Below are 16,946 nucleotides of genomic sequence, written 5' to 3'. Positions count from 1 at the left end.
TTTGAATTTTTTCGAAGGTTGTTGGGCGTAAGTGTCGGTAACTTAAAAGAAATAATGCAAATCATTTTGTACTTTCTGTGTATGTTTATTATTATTAATGTTATTACTGTTGTTATAATTGTATTACCGCATAAATGTAATATATTATTAAAGAATTAAGAATTGAAATGGACGGCATGGATTGGGTGTTTTGTGAGGTGTAAAGCAATGCTCACGATGCACTCAGCACCTTCAGGTACCATACAGGACGACGTCAGCTAAACAGAGTATTTGATTTTATATTCATGGTTCCCCACGAATATGATGTTTTCCCACTGTTGCGTCTCAGCTCAGTTCTCGTCCCCCCAAAAACAATCGCTCCCCCAAATCAACTCCCTCCTCTCCACCAATCTCTATTGCTTCTCGATCATGATAGTGTGATACTGAATCGGCCCTTATAAGGGGCCCTGTCTTTTCTCTTGGTGAGGGTCCGCTGCAGAACTGTTCCCCTGGAGCTGGAGGAGGTTTGATGCCTTGCTGAAGGACACTGTGGCAGGGTTGATACTCAGCAATGTAAGTGGTGGGGGGGTGTTACGGGGGAGGGGGATATCGCTTGGCTCAATGGGACATCCTTGCTGCCACCTCGCTTTCTCACTTTCCACGCGCACGCATCACAGATCACACTTAAGTAAAAATCATCATTACCAATGCAAGTGTTTGTACCCCAGGGGAGCCATTCAAAATTCAGGGCTCGTTTATGTGCGGCTCCGTCCCCGTGAGATGGCGCAGCCCTCAGCAGGTGGAGCAGCAGCAGCAGCAAGTGTCACCGCGGTAGACCTCAACATCATTTACCTGAGAGAACGGGGGACCGCTGTGAACCCCCCCCCCATCACACAACCCAGAGTACCTACCTCAGTTTCGCCTCAGCCCATCTGTTACACCAGACCTCTCACTCGTCTTCATCCCCGCATTAACATTCATTCACTTTTCCTCTCAAACCAAGATGAGGCGCTCGCAACAAGTTCTGTCTCTTCCAGTGAGATCTGATGCTCACACACACACACACACACACACACCTCTTTTAGTACTTACCGTGTCTCCCCCTCCCTCCTTTTCTCTTCCCATCTCATCTCCCTCTCTCTGTAACCCAAGCCCCCCTTCTCTAGTCTCTATGTCCCTCCCTCTCTGTGCCACTCAGCGGGACTGCTCTCCATCTCTCCCTGTGCCTCCAGGCAAACATATGCTGCTCTTCCCGTCAGATTCCGGTGTGTTTGGGAGAAGAGGGATTGTTTAATGTTTATTAATCACCTGTCTGCGGCGGAGAGGGGCGGCGATGACGGAAGCCCCACACAAACACACGTGCGCGCACATAACACGCTTGTGTACATATACGAAGGCAGATTGGCGCTCTTCTTCGTCCTTGTAAACACACGCACAGTAGCGCACACGCGCACACGCCTCATTCGTGTAGCGACGCTCCTGCTCCATGCCTTGCACATACGCCCATGTGATGTTCGCAGTATGGCCCAGTTCTCTCCATTCTGCGCCTCTATGGCAGAAAACAAGAGCCTCCTCCTGCGTGAAACTCAACAGCAGAGCGACAAATATATTAATCTATACGCCAAGTCAACTGGCTGCATCCAATCCCGACGTGATTCGGTGCCAGGCCTGTTGTGTGGTCAGACTTAATGAGACAAAACATAGCAAGAGTGGTCCAAGATTCAAGAGGCTTTTCCAAAATGTATTGGTTCATATTTGATGCAGGCGTGTCAAGCTTGTTTAGCTTTCCTCAGTGCACAAGTCTTAAATATCTTAGTCACTCAAAACTGACAAATATCTCAGACAGTCAGTACTTGATACATCTTTTTTTTTCTTTTTTTTTTCTCAACATCTTCTTGGCTTGAGACCTTAAGGATCTGAAAAGTGCCAAACTGTTTTTCCACCTCAGTTAAATTTTGGCCCCCAGTCTGTCAAACAATTTGGTGGTGTGAAACAAATCATACAGAGATGAAACTCATTTCGTTCCTCAGTTGGTCATTTTTTTTCTTCAAGATAAAATTTAGACATTTTGCCAAATTGCACGGCAAACTACCGTTGCTTCTTGTTTCATCAGACATGCGTGTGATTTGACATTTATATATTTTTATGCCTCTCTTTTACTGCCTCTCCCTCCCTCTCACACACACGCACACACACACACAGAGCGTAGAGCCAGAAGGCTGTTCTCTCTCTATGTAGAGCTGAGTAAACTAGAGAACGGTGAGAAAGCACCAGGGGACAAGAGAGCTTCTATCTCAACAGTGTGTCATGTTTTATTGGAACACAAAGGGCAAGGGGGGTCAACGGTACAAAAGAAAAAAAAAGAAAAAAAAAGGGTAGGAGGGTCATTGGCGAAGCAGTGATTGGTCACTTGGCGCCAAGGGTGAGTGTCTCCAGGTCATGGATGCCCTCCTTGTCAATCAGTCGGACGGTGAAGGAGGGAAGGTTCAGGATGAAGCGCTTGTTTAGCTGGAGGAGGGACGGGAGGAGCAAAACGGAGAGGGGGAGTGAGGAACAGAGAGAAACACAATGTCAGTGGAATGCACAGAGAATCGGTGGAAGAGTAAGGAGACAACAATGGGATTGGAATTTTTATCCCAACTTGAGAGTACAAAATTACAGCAGGATTAAGATGGATGACAGACACACAAAACGCAGGAGCGCTGCAGTGAATGATTCTAAATGATCACATAAGATCACTAATACAAATAACACTGGCAGTAAAAAATGTTGATGAATGAAAGTTTAAGTCTGTATGATAAAATACAAGCAAAGAAAATCAAAAAACAAAGACAAGTGTGGCAAAAGACAACAAGTGAACAAACAGAACTCACTTCCTCAATGCACTTCTTCAGCAGATCCACCGCTTCATCACGAGTCAGATCTAAAACAAAATGAGAGAATGTAAGAGTGGGAGAGGAAAGAAACATGAAATGGAAATGTAAGAAAAAGAAGTCCCTTCGTTGACAAAACAAATTTAATGCATGTGGTGGTGTGCTAGTATGTAGGAAGAGAAGACGAGGCGACGGCTCAGCTGAGCCAGGAAAATCAAGAAGGGATCGAGACAATGCAAAAGATGCATGAACAAACTAGAGCCAAAATAACAAGCGGAGCTCAGTGTTGAAACAGATTAGATTGGACTTTGTTGAATTTCTCCGAAATTGATTTTGTGTCACAGGTTGTCATCTATTTCACATGCTAACAACATGGCCAGAATGTGCCCTGGTGTCCTACTGCTGCACAGGGAATGGTACCTGCAGAGCTGGCCTTGTTCATGCCGTGCTCTGCTGATTGAGCTAAGCAGGCCTACATGGTATTACCTTACTTTTTGTGATTTTTCCACTCAGTTTTGACAGAGTAGTATTATGCTGGATATAAAGTGAAAGAAGACTGCAAAAAAAAACTTTGGCAATGACCCACCTGGCCTGTAGTAGCGATCGAGAATGGAGAGGGTGAGGAAGGCCCCGTAGCCGTGGGCAGCAAATGGGGCCTTGGCCAGGGAAGACAGGTAGTCCATGTAGTAGAGGCCAGGGCCGTCGGTCTCATCATAACCTGCCAATAACAGGTTGACATGGTACGGAGTCTGGAGAGAGACAGAAGACGGGAGGAGAGAGGAGAGTAGACAGGGGGTTAGTGGCTGAAGACTTTTTATGCCAATGTAAAACAGTGCCCAACTGAAACACATTCAACCTTGGGACTGTCTTATTTTGAAATAAAACAAGACTAGATCAAAACTTAGTATATGGCTGGACCGTGTATGGTCAATGTTTGAAATTGTGGCCAATTTTCTGCCGTGGTCCCAGTAATATTTGTTGTTAAAGTGTACTGAAGTAGCATATCTCATGACAAGGTTGAGCTATGTTATAGTAAAAAAAAAAAAAAGAAAAGAAAAAAAAAGGCTATAAATGCAGTTGCAAGAACAATACTTCCCACTCATATCTTGGGATGTTTGATCTGAAAGAGAACTCGATTTAATTGTAAGTATAACTATCCTAATTCTCTGTTAACTCCCCCTCCTTTTTCATCTGTTTCTATCTGCAGATGTCTCTCGTTTTTTTAAGACCCACTATGTATTGACAGACGAATTCGCAAAGAATGGATTGCAGCTGCTGATAGCACCATGAATTGCACATCCCTTGCGACTGGGGGATAGCGCGATCCTCTCACATGCTACGTCCCCCTGGTGAAACTCCTCACTGTCAGGTGAAAATAAGCGGCTGGTGACTCCACATGTATCAGAGGAGGCACGTTGTAGTCTGCAGCCCTCCCTGGATTGGCAGAGGAAGTGGAGCAGCGACCGAGATAGCTTGAAAGAGCGGCAATTGGCTGGGTACAATTGGGGAGCAAAAGGGGAAAAAAAATGTTGCAGCCAAGTGCAATTTGTCCTTGTTTTGTGTCTGATTGCAATTATTCATGTGGCATCGTATAAATGGTGGCTTTGCACCAAGAACACAATAGGCAGGTTCAATGACATCCTTGATGTCATCAAGTTGCAAGAATTGTTTGACCTGGCAACCTGCATCTGCGAATGATTTCGGTCTCAGCTAAATCAGAGTGGTATTCTTCTTTGAAATATCCGCTCACGAGCATGCCTGGCATGACGATGCCTTCGCTTGGCTACAACCACTGCTGCCATGATCACTGGAAAGTCTGGGCGTCAGTTACCACAAACTCTCAGAAGACGCTAACAATTTTCACTCTAACTGCATGTGGCTATTACTGCTGGTGTTTTGCAATGAGGCTCATTTGCATAGAAAGGGGCCAATTTTGCACCAAATGTATGCATATTACCTAATTTAAATAAGTGCATATAGCATTGGAGCAACAAGACGCTATTTACTTGGCAGCGCAGTTAGGGCTACATTTCACTCTTTGCGAGTGCTTTGAAAATGACCCTTTTTGTCTTATTTGTGCCATTTTAGCAGCCACAAAAGCCATGCAATCCTTTCATGTATTCACCGGTGAGTGTTTTGTCAGAGTGATTGTTATTTGGGGTGCTTTAACTGTGCGCTCTCCCTCATGCCTCTCAGCGCAAATCATGTAACTTCAGTGATGTTGTTGGTCACCTGATCCAATGGCCCAACCGTGTCAAAGTGATCACTCAGCCAGCGACACTCGCATTTGTAGGACCGGTCCAGCCAAAAACACTGCTGGCGACCACAATCAGGCCCACGAACCATCGAATTGCTCGCCAAGCACCAAACCAATTCACTTTGCCGCCAACCGGCATGCAGGGTCAAGAGCAGCTGACATGGAGCCACTCTAAGTTACACACAATCTCTCCCTTTTTTCAGTCATTTTGAAATGGGTGCGCCTAATTATTGGATTTAATTTTTCAATTTAACAGACTTAATAGAGTGGCATTGCAAACAACACCACCAGCATGGTGCAAACACTGGCACGAGAAATCACAGGGAGGGGTGTGAACAAGCAGAGATGGATGGAGAAATGGGGGAGATCTCAAGGAGGTGAAAGGAAAAGGTGAAGCATGGTGGGGGGTGGGGGGTACCGCAGCTGCTTGGAGTCAGCACCCTTGTTGCCTTCTCCACCCCCCACCCCCATTCTCTTTACTTCACTCTTCCCCTTTTCCTCTCCCTCTCTCACCCCCTGCCCTGGAGTAGTGCCAGGGCTCATTAAAAACTTCTAAAGTCGTCTCTCTTGCCTTCCCTCTCACTCGCTCGCTCTCTTTTTAAATTACATCTTTTACGCTTCTAGCGTCTTCTGCCTCTCTTCTTGCAAAACACTCATTTTCTCTCCGATTTTGCCTGCCACTCTCTCTCATCAGACGAGCCCCTTTAATGCCAGACTATTTTTTGGCATGGTTGGGGTGGGCTCCAAAACAAGTTATGGCCTAAATTCTGGGTGGAGGTCTTGCACAGCAATTAAATTAGCTTTCAGCTAAAGTGAAAGAGGAGAAGAATGCGGCGGCCATATCGTCTAGCCGTGGTGTGAAACTATGCAAAGCAGCAGCCCCAGATGCCAATAAGGCACATCCATCCATTATCCAAACCGCTTATCCTGCTCAGGGTCACGGGGATGCTGGAGCCTATCCCAGCAATCATTCGGCGACAGGCGGGGAGACACCCTGAACAGGTCATCACAGGGCACGCACGCGCACATGCGCGCGCGCGCACACACACACACACACACACACACACACACACACACACACACACACACACACACACAGGGACAATTTAGTATGGCCGATTCACCTGACCTACATGTCTTTGGACTGTGGGAGGAAACCGGAGCACCCAGAGGAAATCCATGCAGACACGGAGAGAACATGCAAACTCCACACAGAGGACCTTCTTGCTGTGAGGTGACCGTGCTAACCACCGTGCCACCCCAAGTGTTAGCTTTTACAAGCAAATTCTATCCAAAGGACAGAACTGTTAAGTGCTGATGACTTACAAGCATATTTTGAATACTGCAGGGAAATAAGTAGGCTACTCTAACTAAGCTGGTGATCAGCTTAATAAGCTCAATAATGCACATATGATCCCTAAAACATCACCAACCACTTATAATGATCTGAACACCTCCCATCTCAATTCAATTTGTCTTTTAGTCAATCTACTTATTTATGTGACTTGTCTCAGCAGGATGTTTGCCACAGGGCCACGTTTACCGATGTGTGTGTGTGTGTGTGTGTGTGTGTGTGTGTGTGTGTGTGTGTTTTCACACCTGTGTGTATGCGTAAGAGGCAGAAAAAGTGTGCAGTATGTGAAGGAGCATTATGGGGCGTGACTCTCAGGATGATTGTCTTAGTGTGTGTGTGTGTGTGTGTGTGTGTGTGTGTGTGTGTGTGTGTGTGTGTGTAAAAGGGATAGGATGGGGGGTTGACAAGACTTAAGTGCCTGTGCTTGAACTCCTCAGTGTGTCTGAGAACGCCCCGGTGGCATCACCCCCACCCACCAGACACCTGCCCCACCAGTTATAATGTAACAATAATACAGACTTGGCATCAAAATAACCTTCCCTTCCCATGTCACCTCAGAGGGCACCAGGCAGCTTGTTAACAAAGCCACCTGAACTCACACCCAGGTTCAGCTACAAACAATAGGAATCGCATCATTTCACACTGGGAGTGATGCTCACAGTCCAACAGCTGATTATTAACCCACCAAAAAAAAGATTTGCTCCTATGGGGCAACTGACAGGCCTGGTCTCCATGTAGCCAGTCTTAAGGCGTAGGTGGCTTTGACTTAGCAGCATAGAGCTAAAGCTTAATCAAATTCACTTAACCCCCCCCTTTTTTTTTTTGGTGGCAAGCTTTAACCCCACCTTTTTAGACCGACATTTTTTTTACACTATTAATTCAGTGTGTATCTTGAGTTACCAGGCCAAAACAAGTAGAGGGGATAAGGAATTTTGAGGTAAAGAAGCATATCTGTGAGAATATACATTTGTTAAAATTCTTTGCCTTATGAATGGTCATAGTTTACCCTTGTATTTGATTTACCACTACTGAACTGAATTGGGTTAAGATGGAGGTGCCCGTGAGAAAAATGTCTAGAAAAAAAAAAAAAAGCCATTCCAAGTCTGTCTCCTTGTCCTCTGCCACGTTCCAGCACTCCCTCCCACCCTCCTTCCTTCCGTTCGTTCTCATCACTCTCCTCCCTCCGTCCTTCCCATCCTCCCCCCTATTTTTGCACCCTGCCCCAGGACATGTTTTCTTTATTGGCATTTCTCCTCAATCTGCTGTATTAATTGTTCATCTGTGCAGGAGCAGGAGAGTCGTGTGCAATATGGCACTAGTAATTATTTGTGCCCAGGCTTGAAACTGTTTTGTGAACCCATATAGGGCCAGCTGGAGGAGGCCTGGTTCATGGGCTAACTGTTGCTACTGCCCTTATATTAAATAACGTATGATAAACCGTCCATCAGGAGACATCATATGTCTCCAGAGCACTGCCATTACTGGAGGCTCTTTAGTTTACTGCAGAGAAGACACATGATGGAGATGGCTTTACCCCCCCCCCCATGAGGGAACAATAGTGTATTTATAACACATTTAATGTCTAGCTGAAGAATTTTAGGCGCTTGTACATCTTTAAGACATTAAGGCACCATTTGTGATGGCAACTAAGTATCTGTCTGCTTAAGTTTTACAGTCTTTCAATCTACATATCTCTATCTACTCTATCTAGTACCTCAGCCATTCTAGACCCAGACAACCTTTGTGAGCAACACACTGGTATACTTGTCAATTTAGCATTCATCCGCACATCTAGATAATGATTATCTGTGCACGACATAAAGGATAATTCAGTAAATCAGCAATACAGCAAACCTAACAGAACAAATGAAGGTTTCCATTCCCTAAGACTTTTCTTGAGTCTCTGCAGTGATTTTCATGTGTATTATTACTGATATTCATGCAGCAGAGTCAAAGCCTCAGGTGATTGTGCTTGCCGCTTCGCTCTCGTTTCTATCGCGCTTTCACCCTCTCCCTCTCATAAAGATGAGAGCATGTAGTACTCATGGGGTTAGCGGAGGGCCCAGTTGTTTTTTTGGAAGGCTGACTGGTAGGTACACAGTTGTGTGTGAACTGTGGGTTCCTCTTACGCTGCACCGACATGCTCTACTGTGTCGGCTAACTGCACCTCCCCGAGGCCTCCTGCCACTGGGGATATCACATCCCTCCTATTAAAGGACTCATCTGTAATTTACCCCGCAGTGATAAGGCCCATCAGAATCAACAATGAATATATCCACTGATTAATCTATCAGCCAGTGATTCTAGCGGAGAGACAAAAAAATAATTAAAAGCACAGCAGGATAAAAAGAAAGAATATCGGCAGTAGAAAAATGGATCAGCATCTTTGGGACGATTATCTTGAAACCTGATGGGTTTGTGTGGGATCCAAATTTCAGCCATTGATTGTGGAAAATAATATTTGGTGCCACGGATTATCTACTCTGCGTGAGGGCACCCATCTTGAGGGGTAACTAATTTGAGTTTATAAAAGTTACAGCTGATGGTGGATGATAATAAGCATGTCGCAACACTGAAGCATTTCATTTTCCTTTAAGTACCTTCAGTCAAAACTGGTTTGCCTGGCAAAGTAACAGATAAATACAGTGACACTAATCTTGTAAAATAAAATCTTCAAGATAAATTAAACTGAATAATGCTTGAGAACTAAAGTATTTCTTCTGCAATCAGCCATTCATCTCACAAAACAAAGCACCTGTCACTGCCAGTTAATAAAACAAATTGGGACCTAATCAGGTGATTTTTCTCCCATTTCTGAATTCAAGAAGAGTGGAAAAAAATCCACATTCAAATAGTTCTGAAGTTGAAAAAAAAAAGATTAAAAAAAAACATGTTTATACAACATAATTTGTAAATGTCTGTGCACTCTGGAGGTTGATGAATGTGAAAATGGAGGGCATCGCTTGAGGAGGGTGTAGGATGCAGGAAAGACCGCTTTTGCTTCAATTTCTGAACACTCCTGAGAGTGTTCTGCATCAGAAGATCCTGTACACAAACCAAAACCCTTACCGTGAGGCACAAAAAAAAAATAAGGCAGCGCACTCACAGCTTACAGCAAGGCGTTTTTATGAATATTGTAATATTAAAAATATTCTCCATTGGTCTATATGCTCATTAGACTGACTAACATGACCCTTATCCTATAGGTCCCTTACTGTGCATTCATATGTGTGAAGGGAGAGAGAACGAGACAGAGAGAGAGAATTTCTTTTTCTCACACAACTGTCTGTATCATGTTGTCTTCTGGGCCTGGTTGTGCCCCCCCTTGGGACTGCTACCTCAGCCCCCCACCCCCTCCATGTGTCCCACATTCCCTTCTCAGCCTCACTAATTGTTTTTTGTAATCATTTTCACCCTCCTGCTATTGTGACAGGCAGCGGCTGCACTCTTCTTAACAAATTAGTTCACTGCTTGTGTGATGCAAAGGTTACCACAAGCAGACCTGACCAGGGCGCCATATGTGACACCTACAACAGAAATGCATACCCATATAGATATATATACCAACATGTATGCATACATTTACCAATACAAACGAGCTGTTGTGTGCCGTGCACAAATGATGCATCCCAGTCTGCAATTTTTTAAGAACATGACGACAAAATAAATCGAGTCAACTTGGCAGGTTGTGCTGTTTTTCTTTACACCTTGGACAGGTAACTATCCATTTAATTTTCTTCACTTGGATAAACTACTGTGACCATGCTAATTACTTTTCATCTAAAACTGTACTGAAATTCAAAACTATGGTGTTTTGACAACTATAGCATACTCACATACCCGCCCACTCGAGCGCATGGGAGATGGTGTGTGTGTGTGTGTGTGTGTGGAGGGGGGTTTGAGGTAAAGGTAAGGGACCTACAAGTCAGTCAGTGTTGCAGGTGCAGCTGCGTTGGTGCTAGCCCCTTGAGAGCTCTGCAACACCTCAATCAACAAGCCAACAAATATTCCTGGCCTCAGTCAAAATACAAGCGCTAGTTGTACTTCATATGCCTCAAACTAACTGCACCGAAATACCAGGCTGCCTGGTATACCCTTACAGGAAATACCACATAATATAAAGTATGATCTGTGTTTTTCTTATGGTCCAGAATATTCCAACGAGTGTTTCAAAACGTGAGCATTTTTCTCAAACAATTGCAAATCAGAAGACTATGAACAGGGATGCACTGAAAAAAAAATGTCCTGGTCAATACCAATATGCAATCAAATGTAAAAAAAAAAAAAAAAAAATCAAATTTAGCCCATTACCAAAACAATTTTTTTTACTCATTCTTTTTCAAATTTGTACCATTGTAGAAATTAAACACATTTCCCCCTGGCTTATGCTTTTTAACACTAGAACGACCAAGACGGTCATTATGGCCATTTTGGATTTTCAAAGTTTAATAACTCTGTGGAAAAAAAAAAGAAAAAAGATACAGATCTGCCGCTCCCTGAATTCTTCTAAAATTGCATATATTTGCATTAAAGTGAGTTTTAGATCAATCACAAAAAAAAGTTACGATAAGATCTGCCTAAAACGACTACAGAAGTCTCGTAATTTTGCGCGTGATCGTGCGCATCATGGCACTATTTATGACGTGTTTTGGTCGCACCATTTCATTCGCAAAGTTCATTGCTCTGTCCTAGAAAAAAACTAGCGTTCTCCAGTGCAGAGCAATAGTCTAAATTTGATTTTTGATATATACTGCCAATATGTCTGGTTACAGACGCCATTACAGACGCACCATGACTACCACCGACGCATTGTAGTATTTACAGGCGTTGGACAGTGGCTTTTTTAATTGTTTGAAAAATAGTATTAGAAGTTGTTGAAATGTTAATTTTGGTGTCAGTTACTTTCATAACAGACATACTAACATATGTAATGCATTAATATCTCAGTTGGGTATTTATCTTGACCGAATATACAGAGTTTAAAAACCGCGGCAGTAAAATTGACCGCCCATGGTCATTCTAGTAGTTTTTAAGTTCCAGTCGTAGTTTGGGACTGTTTTAATATTTATTTTTAGTTGGTTTTTTTTTACATTTCACGTTTTATAGGCCTTGTTAGGTTTGTTAGATTAGCAATATGTGTTTCTGTTTTGTTTTCCAGGTAATATTTTCACTTTTTTCAATTTTGCTATTCAAGTTTGACCATGTCTCTCTGAAGTTTTAATTGTTTAAAAATAGTATTATAGTTGTTAAAATGTTAATTTTGGTGTCAGTCATTTCCTAACAGACATACTGACATATGCAATGCAATAATATCTCAATTGGGTATTTATCTTGACAGAACATAAAACCGGTGGTCATTTTGACTGCCCATGGTTGTTTTAGGTAGGACTGAAATCCCGGTCGTTCTAGTGTTAATGAAAACTCCATTATAAAACCACACAGACGAAAAATTCTTCATTAGCACTGTACAACAATCTATCCTTTTCAGAGGACATTACTACGAAAATATTGTTTGCATTTTTAGAGACAAGATGCCACTGATTGAGATGTAATGTTGTGGGCCGGGGTGACGTGATGTTACTTTGTTGCCTCTGCATGCTGATATAGGTGGCATGATTTCAGGTGATTCATTTGAGATGACATTCTTCAGTGATGTACCCCATTTTGATATTCCAGGGGAACATCCTTTACAAAGAACAAATTTGTTGTTGTTATCATAAACCCAAAAATAGCTCCAAACTGATGTCATCATCAGTAACATTCAGTGATCAGGCAGTCATATCACTGGGGAGATGCACTGTGTCATGTCATATAAGCAAATCAGGACAGGGTAGAGAAGAGCCACAAAAACCCATTCATGTTATATAAACATGAACAGCAAGTTCCTTGACTTTGTTATGCTCACATCTCTAAATTTATTGTCCCTAGGTATGAATGTGTGTGTGTGCGTGTGTGTGTGTCGGCCCTGTGACAGTCTGGCGGCCTGTCCAGGGTGTCTCCCCGCCTGCCGCCCAATGACTGCTGGGTTAGGCTCCAGCATCCCCACAACCCCGAGAGCTGGATAAGTGGTTCGGAAAATGGAATGGAATGATAAGGGTAATGTGTAATTCTGTGCTGGGGTAGATTTTCCCTTAAGAGCAAAGATGTGGGGCGTGGCGGTGTATGAATAAAGTATTCTGATTCCATTGCCAACCAACATGGGGATTGCTGGTTTGAATCCCCGTGTTACCTCCGGCTTGGTCAGGCGTCCCTACAGACACAATTGGCTATGCCTGCGGGTGGGAAGCCGGATGTGGGTGTGTCCCGGTCGCTGCACTGGCGCCTCCTCTGGTCGGTCGGGGCGCCTGTTCAGGGGGAGGGGGAACTGGGGGGAATAGTGTGATAATCCCACGCACATTCCCCTGGCAAAACTCCTCACTGTCAGGTGAAAAGAAGCGGCTGCCAACTCTACATGTATCAGAGGAAGCATGTGGTAGTCTGCAGCCCTCTCCAGATCGGCAGAGGGGGTGCAGCAGTGACTGGGACGGCTCAGAAGAGTGGGGTAACTGGTCAGCTACAATTCGGAGAAAAGGGGGGGGGGGCAAAGATGTGGAAAAGAATATGGTTACTGGCCTTAGTAGGCAACTTAGTACTTACCCTGCTTCGAAGGTAGTCAGCAAGGTTCTTCCGTGTAAAGTTTGCTGCTGCTGTTGGACTGAGTTCATAACCTGAGAGAATTTAAAACTCAAATTATAATATCAGCAAACCTGTTATCACAAGTTTAACTGTGATAGCTAGGACATACTAGCATTGTAGTCAAAGCAAAAAAATAAAATAAAACACGGCCATTACTACGGATAGCCTAAACCAGAGTAAGACACATTAGTTGGCCAATAACGATAATGTGAGGTAGAGCTGTGTGCCAGATGAATTCCTAACCAATACCAATCTTTTCAGTTTTCTACTGATTTTGTTAAGTGTCCACATATTCAGTGTGCCTAAACTAAAATGTACTAACTCCTGTTATTGGTGGCCTCTTGAGCCACTACCTATCCACATATCTCATTAGAGCCACAAGAACGTATCATGACATTGAGGAGGAAAATATGTGAGCAAATTTCAAATCATGTGCTGCATATGTACTACATAGTGCCCTGTGTTCATTGTAAATTGTCACTGTTGAAATTTAAAACCTTTGGTTGTGATATGTTTAGATGTCCTCTAGTGGTTGTAAAAATAAGTTTAGCAATGAGCATTTGTAAAGTCACAAATATCCAAATACAGCACTGCGTTGATTGTCCAATTATACTTTGGTTTCCCAAAACTTGACAATAAGTGCTACTTTTTTAATGGCACTGCTATCAAGTTAAAACTAACTTAACAGGAAAACACTAGCAACAGACCGATTAGCTCTGTTCAACCTGTTACTTATTATATTTTTTTGTAATCTAAAATGAAATGCCCATACCACTTAGTCAGCTACTGCAAGTTATAAATGAGTTTCTAGAGGTAAAGAAACTTTTCTTTAAGAAGCCGACAAAAGAGCCTCTAGTATGCATTTGAGGGAAAGGCCATGTCACTTGAGGCTGAAGATGAAGGCCTCCCTCATAAATATTGCTCTTGTATTGCCAGATAAATTTAGTCTTGTATTGGAACTAATCTAGCCCTGTTGCCAACTGAACTGGTATGAGACCTAGCACAGTCTTGCAAAAGGGCTGTATTAGTCTCAACAGCAGACCCAGAGCAGGCTATGTAGGATATAATTGGCTAAGCCAACAACTTATTTTTTACTTTTCTACAATCTCCTTTTCTACAATTATGAATATGACCCATTTTTTTATCAGTAATTGTAATTTAATTGATCTAACTACGGAGTTGTTCCTGATCCAATGCTAGGGTCTAAGGCCCTTGAGGCAAGTTTGTAATTTGTGATATTGGACTATACAAACAAAATTGACTTGACTTGACTAACTAATTACATTATAATAACAGCTTCACTAGTTTAACTATTATAATGTAATTTTACTCAACTTCCTATTAAAATAACTGCCGTTTATTTGTGAGTATTTAAATTCCAGGTCAACAGTTACAATCAATTTTGTTATTGGCCAAAACTACTGTCACTAGGTTAGCATAGAGCAGCTGACAAAAAACTACTGTGAACTGTTTTTTACTGATATTATCCAGTTCTGCTATCAGGATGTGGTCCTTGATTAAACGATGCAAGATGATGTCAGACATGCTGTATTAATATCTTGTCATAACTGTGGGTTTAACAAGTGATTTACAAGTGTTGGTATTTAGCATAATGACACAAATATAATAGACAGCTACTGTGGACTGTCTTACTTCTTCCTCTAAAATCTCCACTGACTTTTTTTCAGTGACTCCATTTTATCTCCAAATCATTATTGCAGTGGTCCTATTTTGAAACAATGTTGTGACTCAAGACATGGAGATATGCAGGAAAACCAAATGTTGACTGTTAAACAACCACTGACAAGGCCCTTACCATTCCTCATTTTGTAGAGTTGAACATTCTTCTGAATGTACTCTGCAAACTGTACCGTGTCTCCTGCTTCACCAACACATAGCAGCAAAATCTTCTCACTTAGTTTGAACATTTTGTCATAGTCTGAAAAATCACAAAGCAAACAGAAGCGTTTAGTTATTTGTTATAAGGCAAAGGATCATTGCCACCTCCTAATTAAGGCAATATAGTTTCACTTTCATTACGACACGAATTTATTTAGCTAGCCTTGTGAGTGTGTGTGTATATACACACACACACACACACATATATATATATATATATATATATATATATATATATATATATATATATATATATTTGCCGCAATCAGCTATTCGAGAGTGTGAGAAAATGTAACACTTCATGACTAAATCAAGCTTGACAGGATGTGCGATTTTTAGCTTGGCTAATTTTAGCTAGCGATAACTACATAGGCATTTCGCGATACGTTAGAGAACGCATTACGGCACATTGAATTACAGGGAATCATAGCATGTCGTGACGATAGTTAGCACTCTGTAAATCACGCATAAGATAATTCAAACATATAATTAATTAAACCAGAACAGTGAAGTTACTTTGCTGGACTAGCCAGTTGAATGGCTAACCTAACTAAAGTAAACCGCAGATGCGCGACGTCATACCGTGTTTCATCTGAATGATGCTGCTGGCTGCAACATTATCAGCGGCTACTAGGACAAAATCTGGTCCCTGAATCCCAAGTAAATACTCCATGTTAAAGAATAAGATTGTTTTTACGTTAAAGCCAAAAAATGTAACAACAACCGACAACACAATCTCACTCGTTCGGATTACACAGCAAAAGTTAGACGAGTGGCGCACATTCTTTACGTCACCGGAAGTCGGATTACGCCACTTCTGCGCGACTCTGGCGGGGAACTTGAGCGGGCTACCGCTGTTGTTTTGGGTTGTTTACAAACACATTGCTGTGTGATTTTTTTTCCCGCGGCAGCTTTGTCATTCCAACCGGGGTAGGGCAGAATGAATAAAGATATACCTCAATCCATTACGGGGGAGTCTAACGGCAAAGAACGAAGACGCTCGGCGCGACTGAATTCTCCTCCAACTCAGGTGAACGTTGACAAAATGGAGCCTGTCAAGCCATCCATCGCTGTAAAGAAGACAACGGCCAGGAAAACTGTTCTGCCCTCGGAGCACGACAAAGAGAATGCTGTGAGCATGTCTGGATGCAATTCACAGAAGATTTCTACCCCAGGTCCTGATGAAGTACCCCCGCCGACGAAGGATACCTTGCCCTCTCCTATCCTGGCTTCATCTGCAGAGGATTTGGTATGGTCGAAGAAGGTGCGCCGGTCCTACAGTCGGCTCAGCGACCAGTCGTTTGACAGCATCGGATCCTGCGATGTTATGTTTGGATTTGAGAACCTAAAGACCCCCGAAGTTGTGCGGAAGAGGGTACGGCCCTATAGCACCGTCGATGTCTCAGGATCTTCACCTGGCGGAGACGACTGCCTCATTTTCCCCGAGCCAGATCCGAACATCCCCGGAGTGGCCGTGGTGAAGGAGAAGAGGAAGAGGAGAAAGAGAATTGAACAGATAAATGTCGCAGAGCTGGAGAGCTACGCTGCAATGATGAATGCAGAGTTTGAGGAGGCAGAAGGATTTCAGCTGGTCGTTGAGTAGTTTTGCGGTTAATTTGTTGTGATTTAAGATGTTATTAAAAAAATTATTCTTTTATGTAAATGTTTTTGATTTAATAAATATTTTCCCTTCGAAAAAAAATTCAAACTCTTGCAGCTATTTCATAAACTCTTTAGTCATAACTTTGTTGTTATGGTATCAAAACTGATGCAAGTAGAAAATTGAAACATGTACAGACACAGCCAATTATCCACCAGCGTGATATTTGACCCCAATCCCGCGTTACTGCAAGGTGAAAAGAGTTTCTTTGGGAATTTAGTTTGTCAAGGCAAAATGTGTCGCAAAAAC

General features: G+C 42.8%; 2 protein-coding genes across 2 annotated transcripts; one reads left to right on the top strand and one right to left on the bottom strand.

The window, feature by feature from the left end:
* Positions 1-2,272: 2,272 nt before the first annotated feature.
* psmb2 (proteasome 20S subunit beta 2) lies at positions 2,273-15,820 on the bottom strand. The gene is made up of 6 exons (XM_056298634.1): positions 15,620-15,820; positions 14,955-15,077; positions 13,100-13,170; positions 3,439-3,601; positions 2,853-2,902; positions 2,273-2,487 (listed from the first exon to the last, which is right to left on the bottom strand). Exons 1-6 carry the CDS (start codon positions 15,708-15,710, stop codon positions 2,386-2,388), a joined length of 600 nt encoding a protein of 199 aa, XP_056154609.1. The 5' UTR covers positions 15,711-15,820; the 3' UTR covers positions 2,273-2,385.
* A 55-nt stretch (positions 15,821-15,875) lies between these two features.
* On the top strand, positions 15,876-16,709 carry cdca5 (cell division cycle associated 5). Its single transcript, XM_056298946.1, has one exon. The coding sequence runs from the start codon at positions 15,978-15,980 to the stop codon at positions 16,638-16,640; it is 663 nt and encodes a 220-aa protein (XP_056154921.1). The 5' UTR covers positions 15,876-15,977; the 3' UTR covers positions 16,641-16,709.
* The last annotated feature ends 237 nt before the right edge of the window (positions 16,710-16,946 follow it).

The sequence above is a fragment of the Lampris incognitus genome, chromosome 18, assembly GCF_029633865.1.
Source record: "Lampris incognitus isolate fLamInc1 chromosome 18, fLamInc1.hap2, whole genome shotgun sequence".
NCBI lineage: Eukaryota > Metazoa > Chordata > Actinopteri > Lampriformes > Lampridae > Lampris > Lampris incognitus.
The sequence above is the reverse complement of the archived record's forward strand: the minus strand, read 5'-3'. Positions and strand labels throughout refer to the sequence as shown.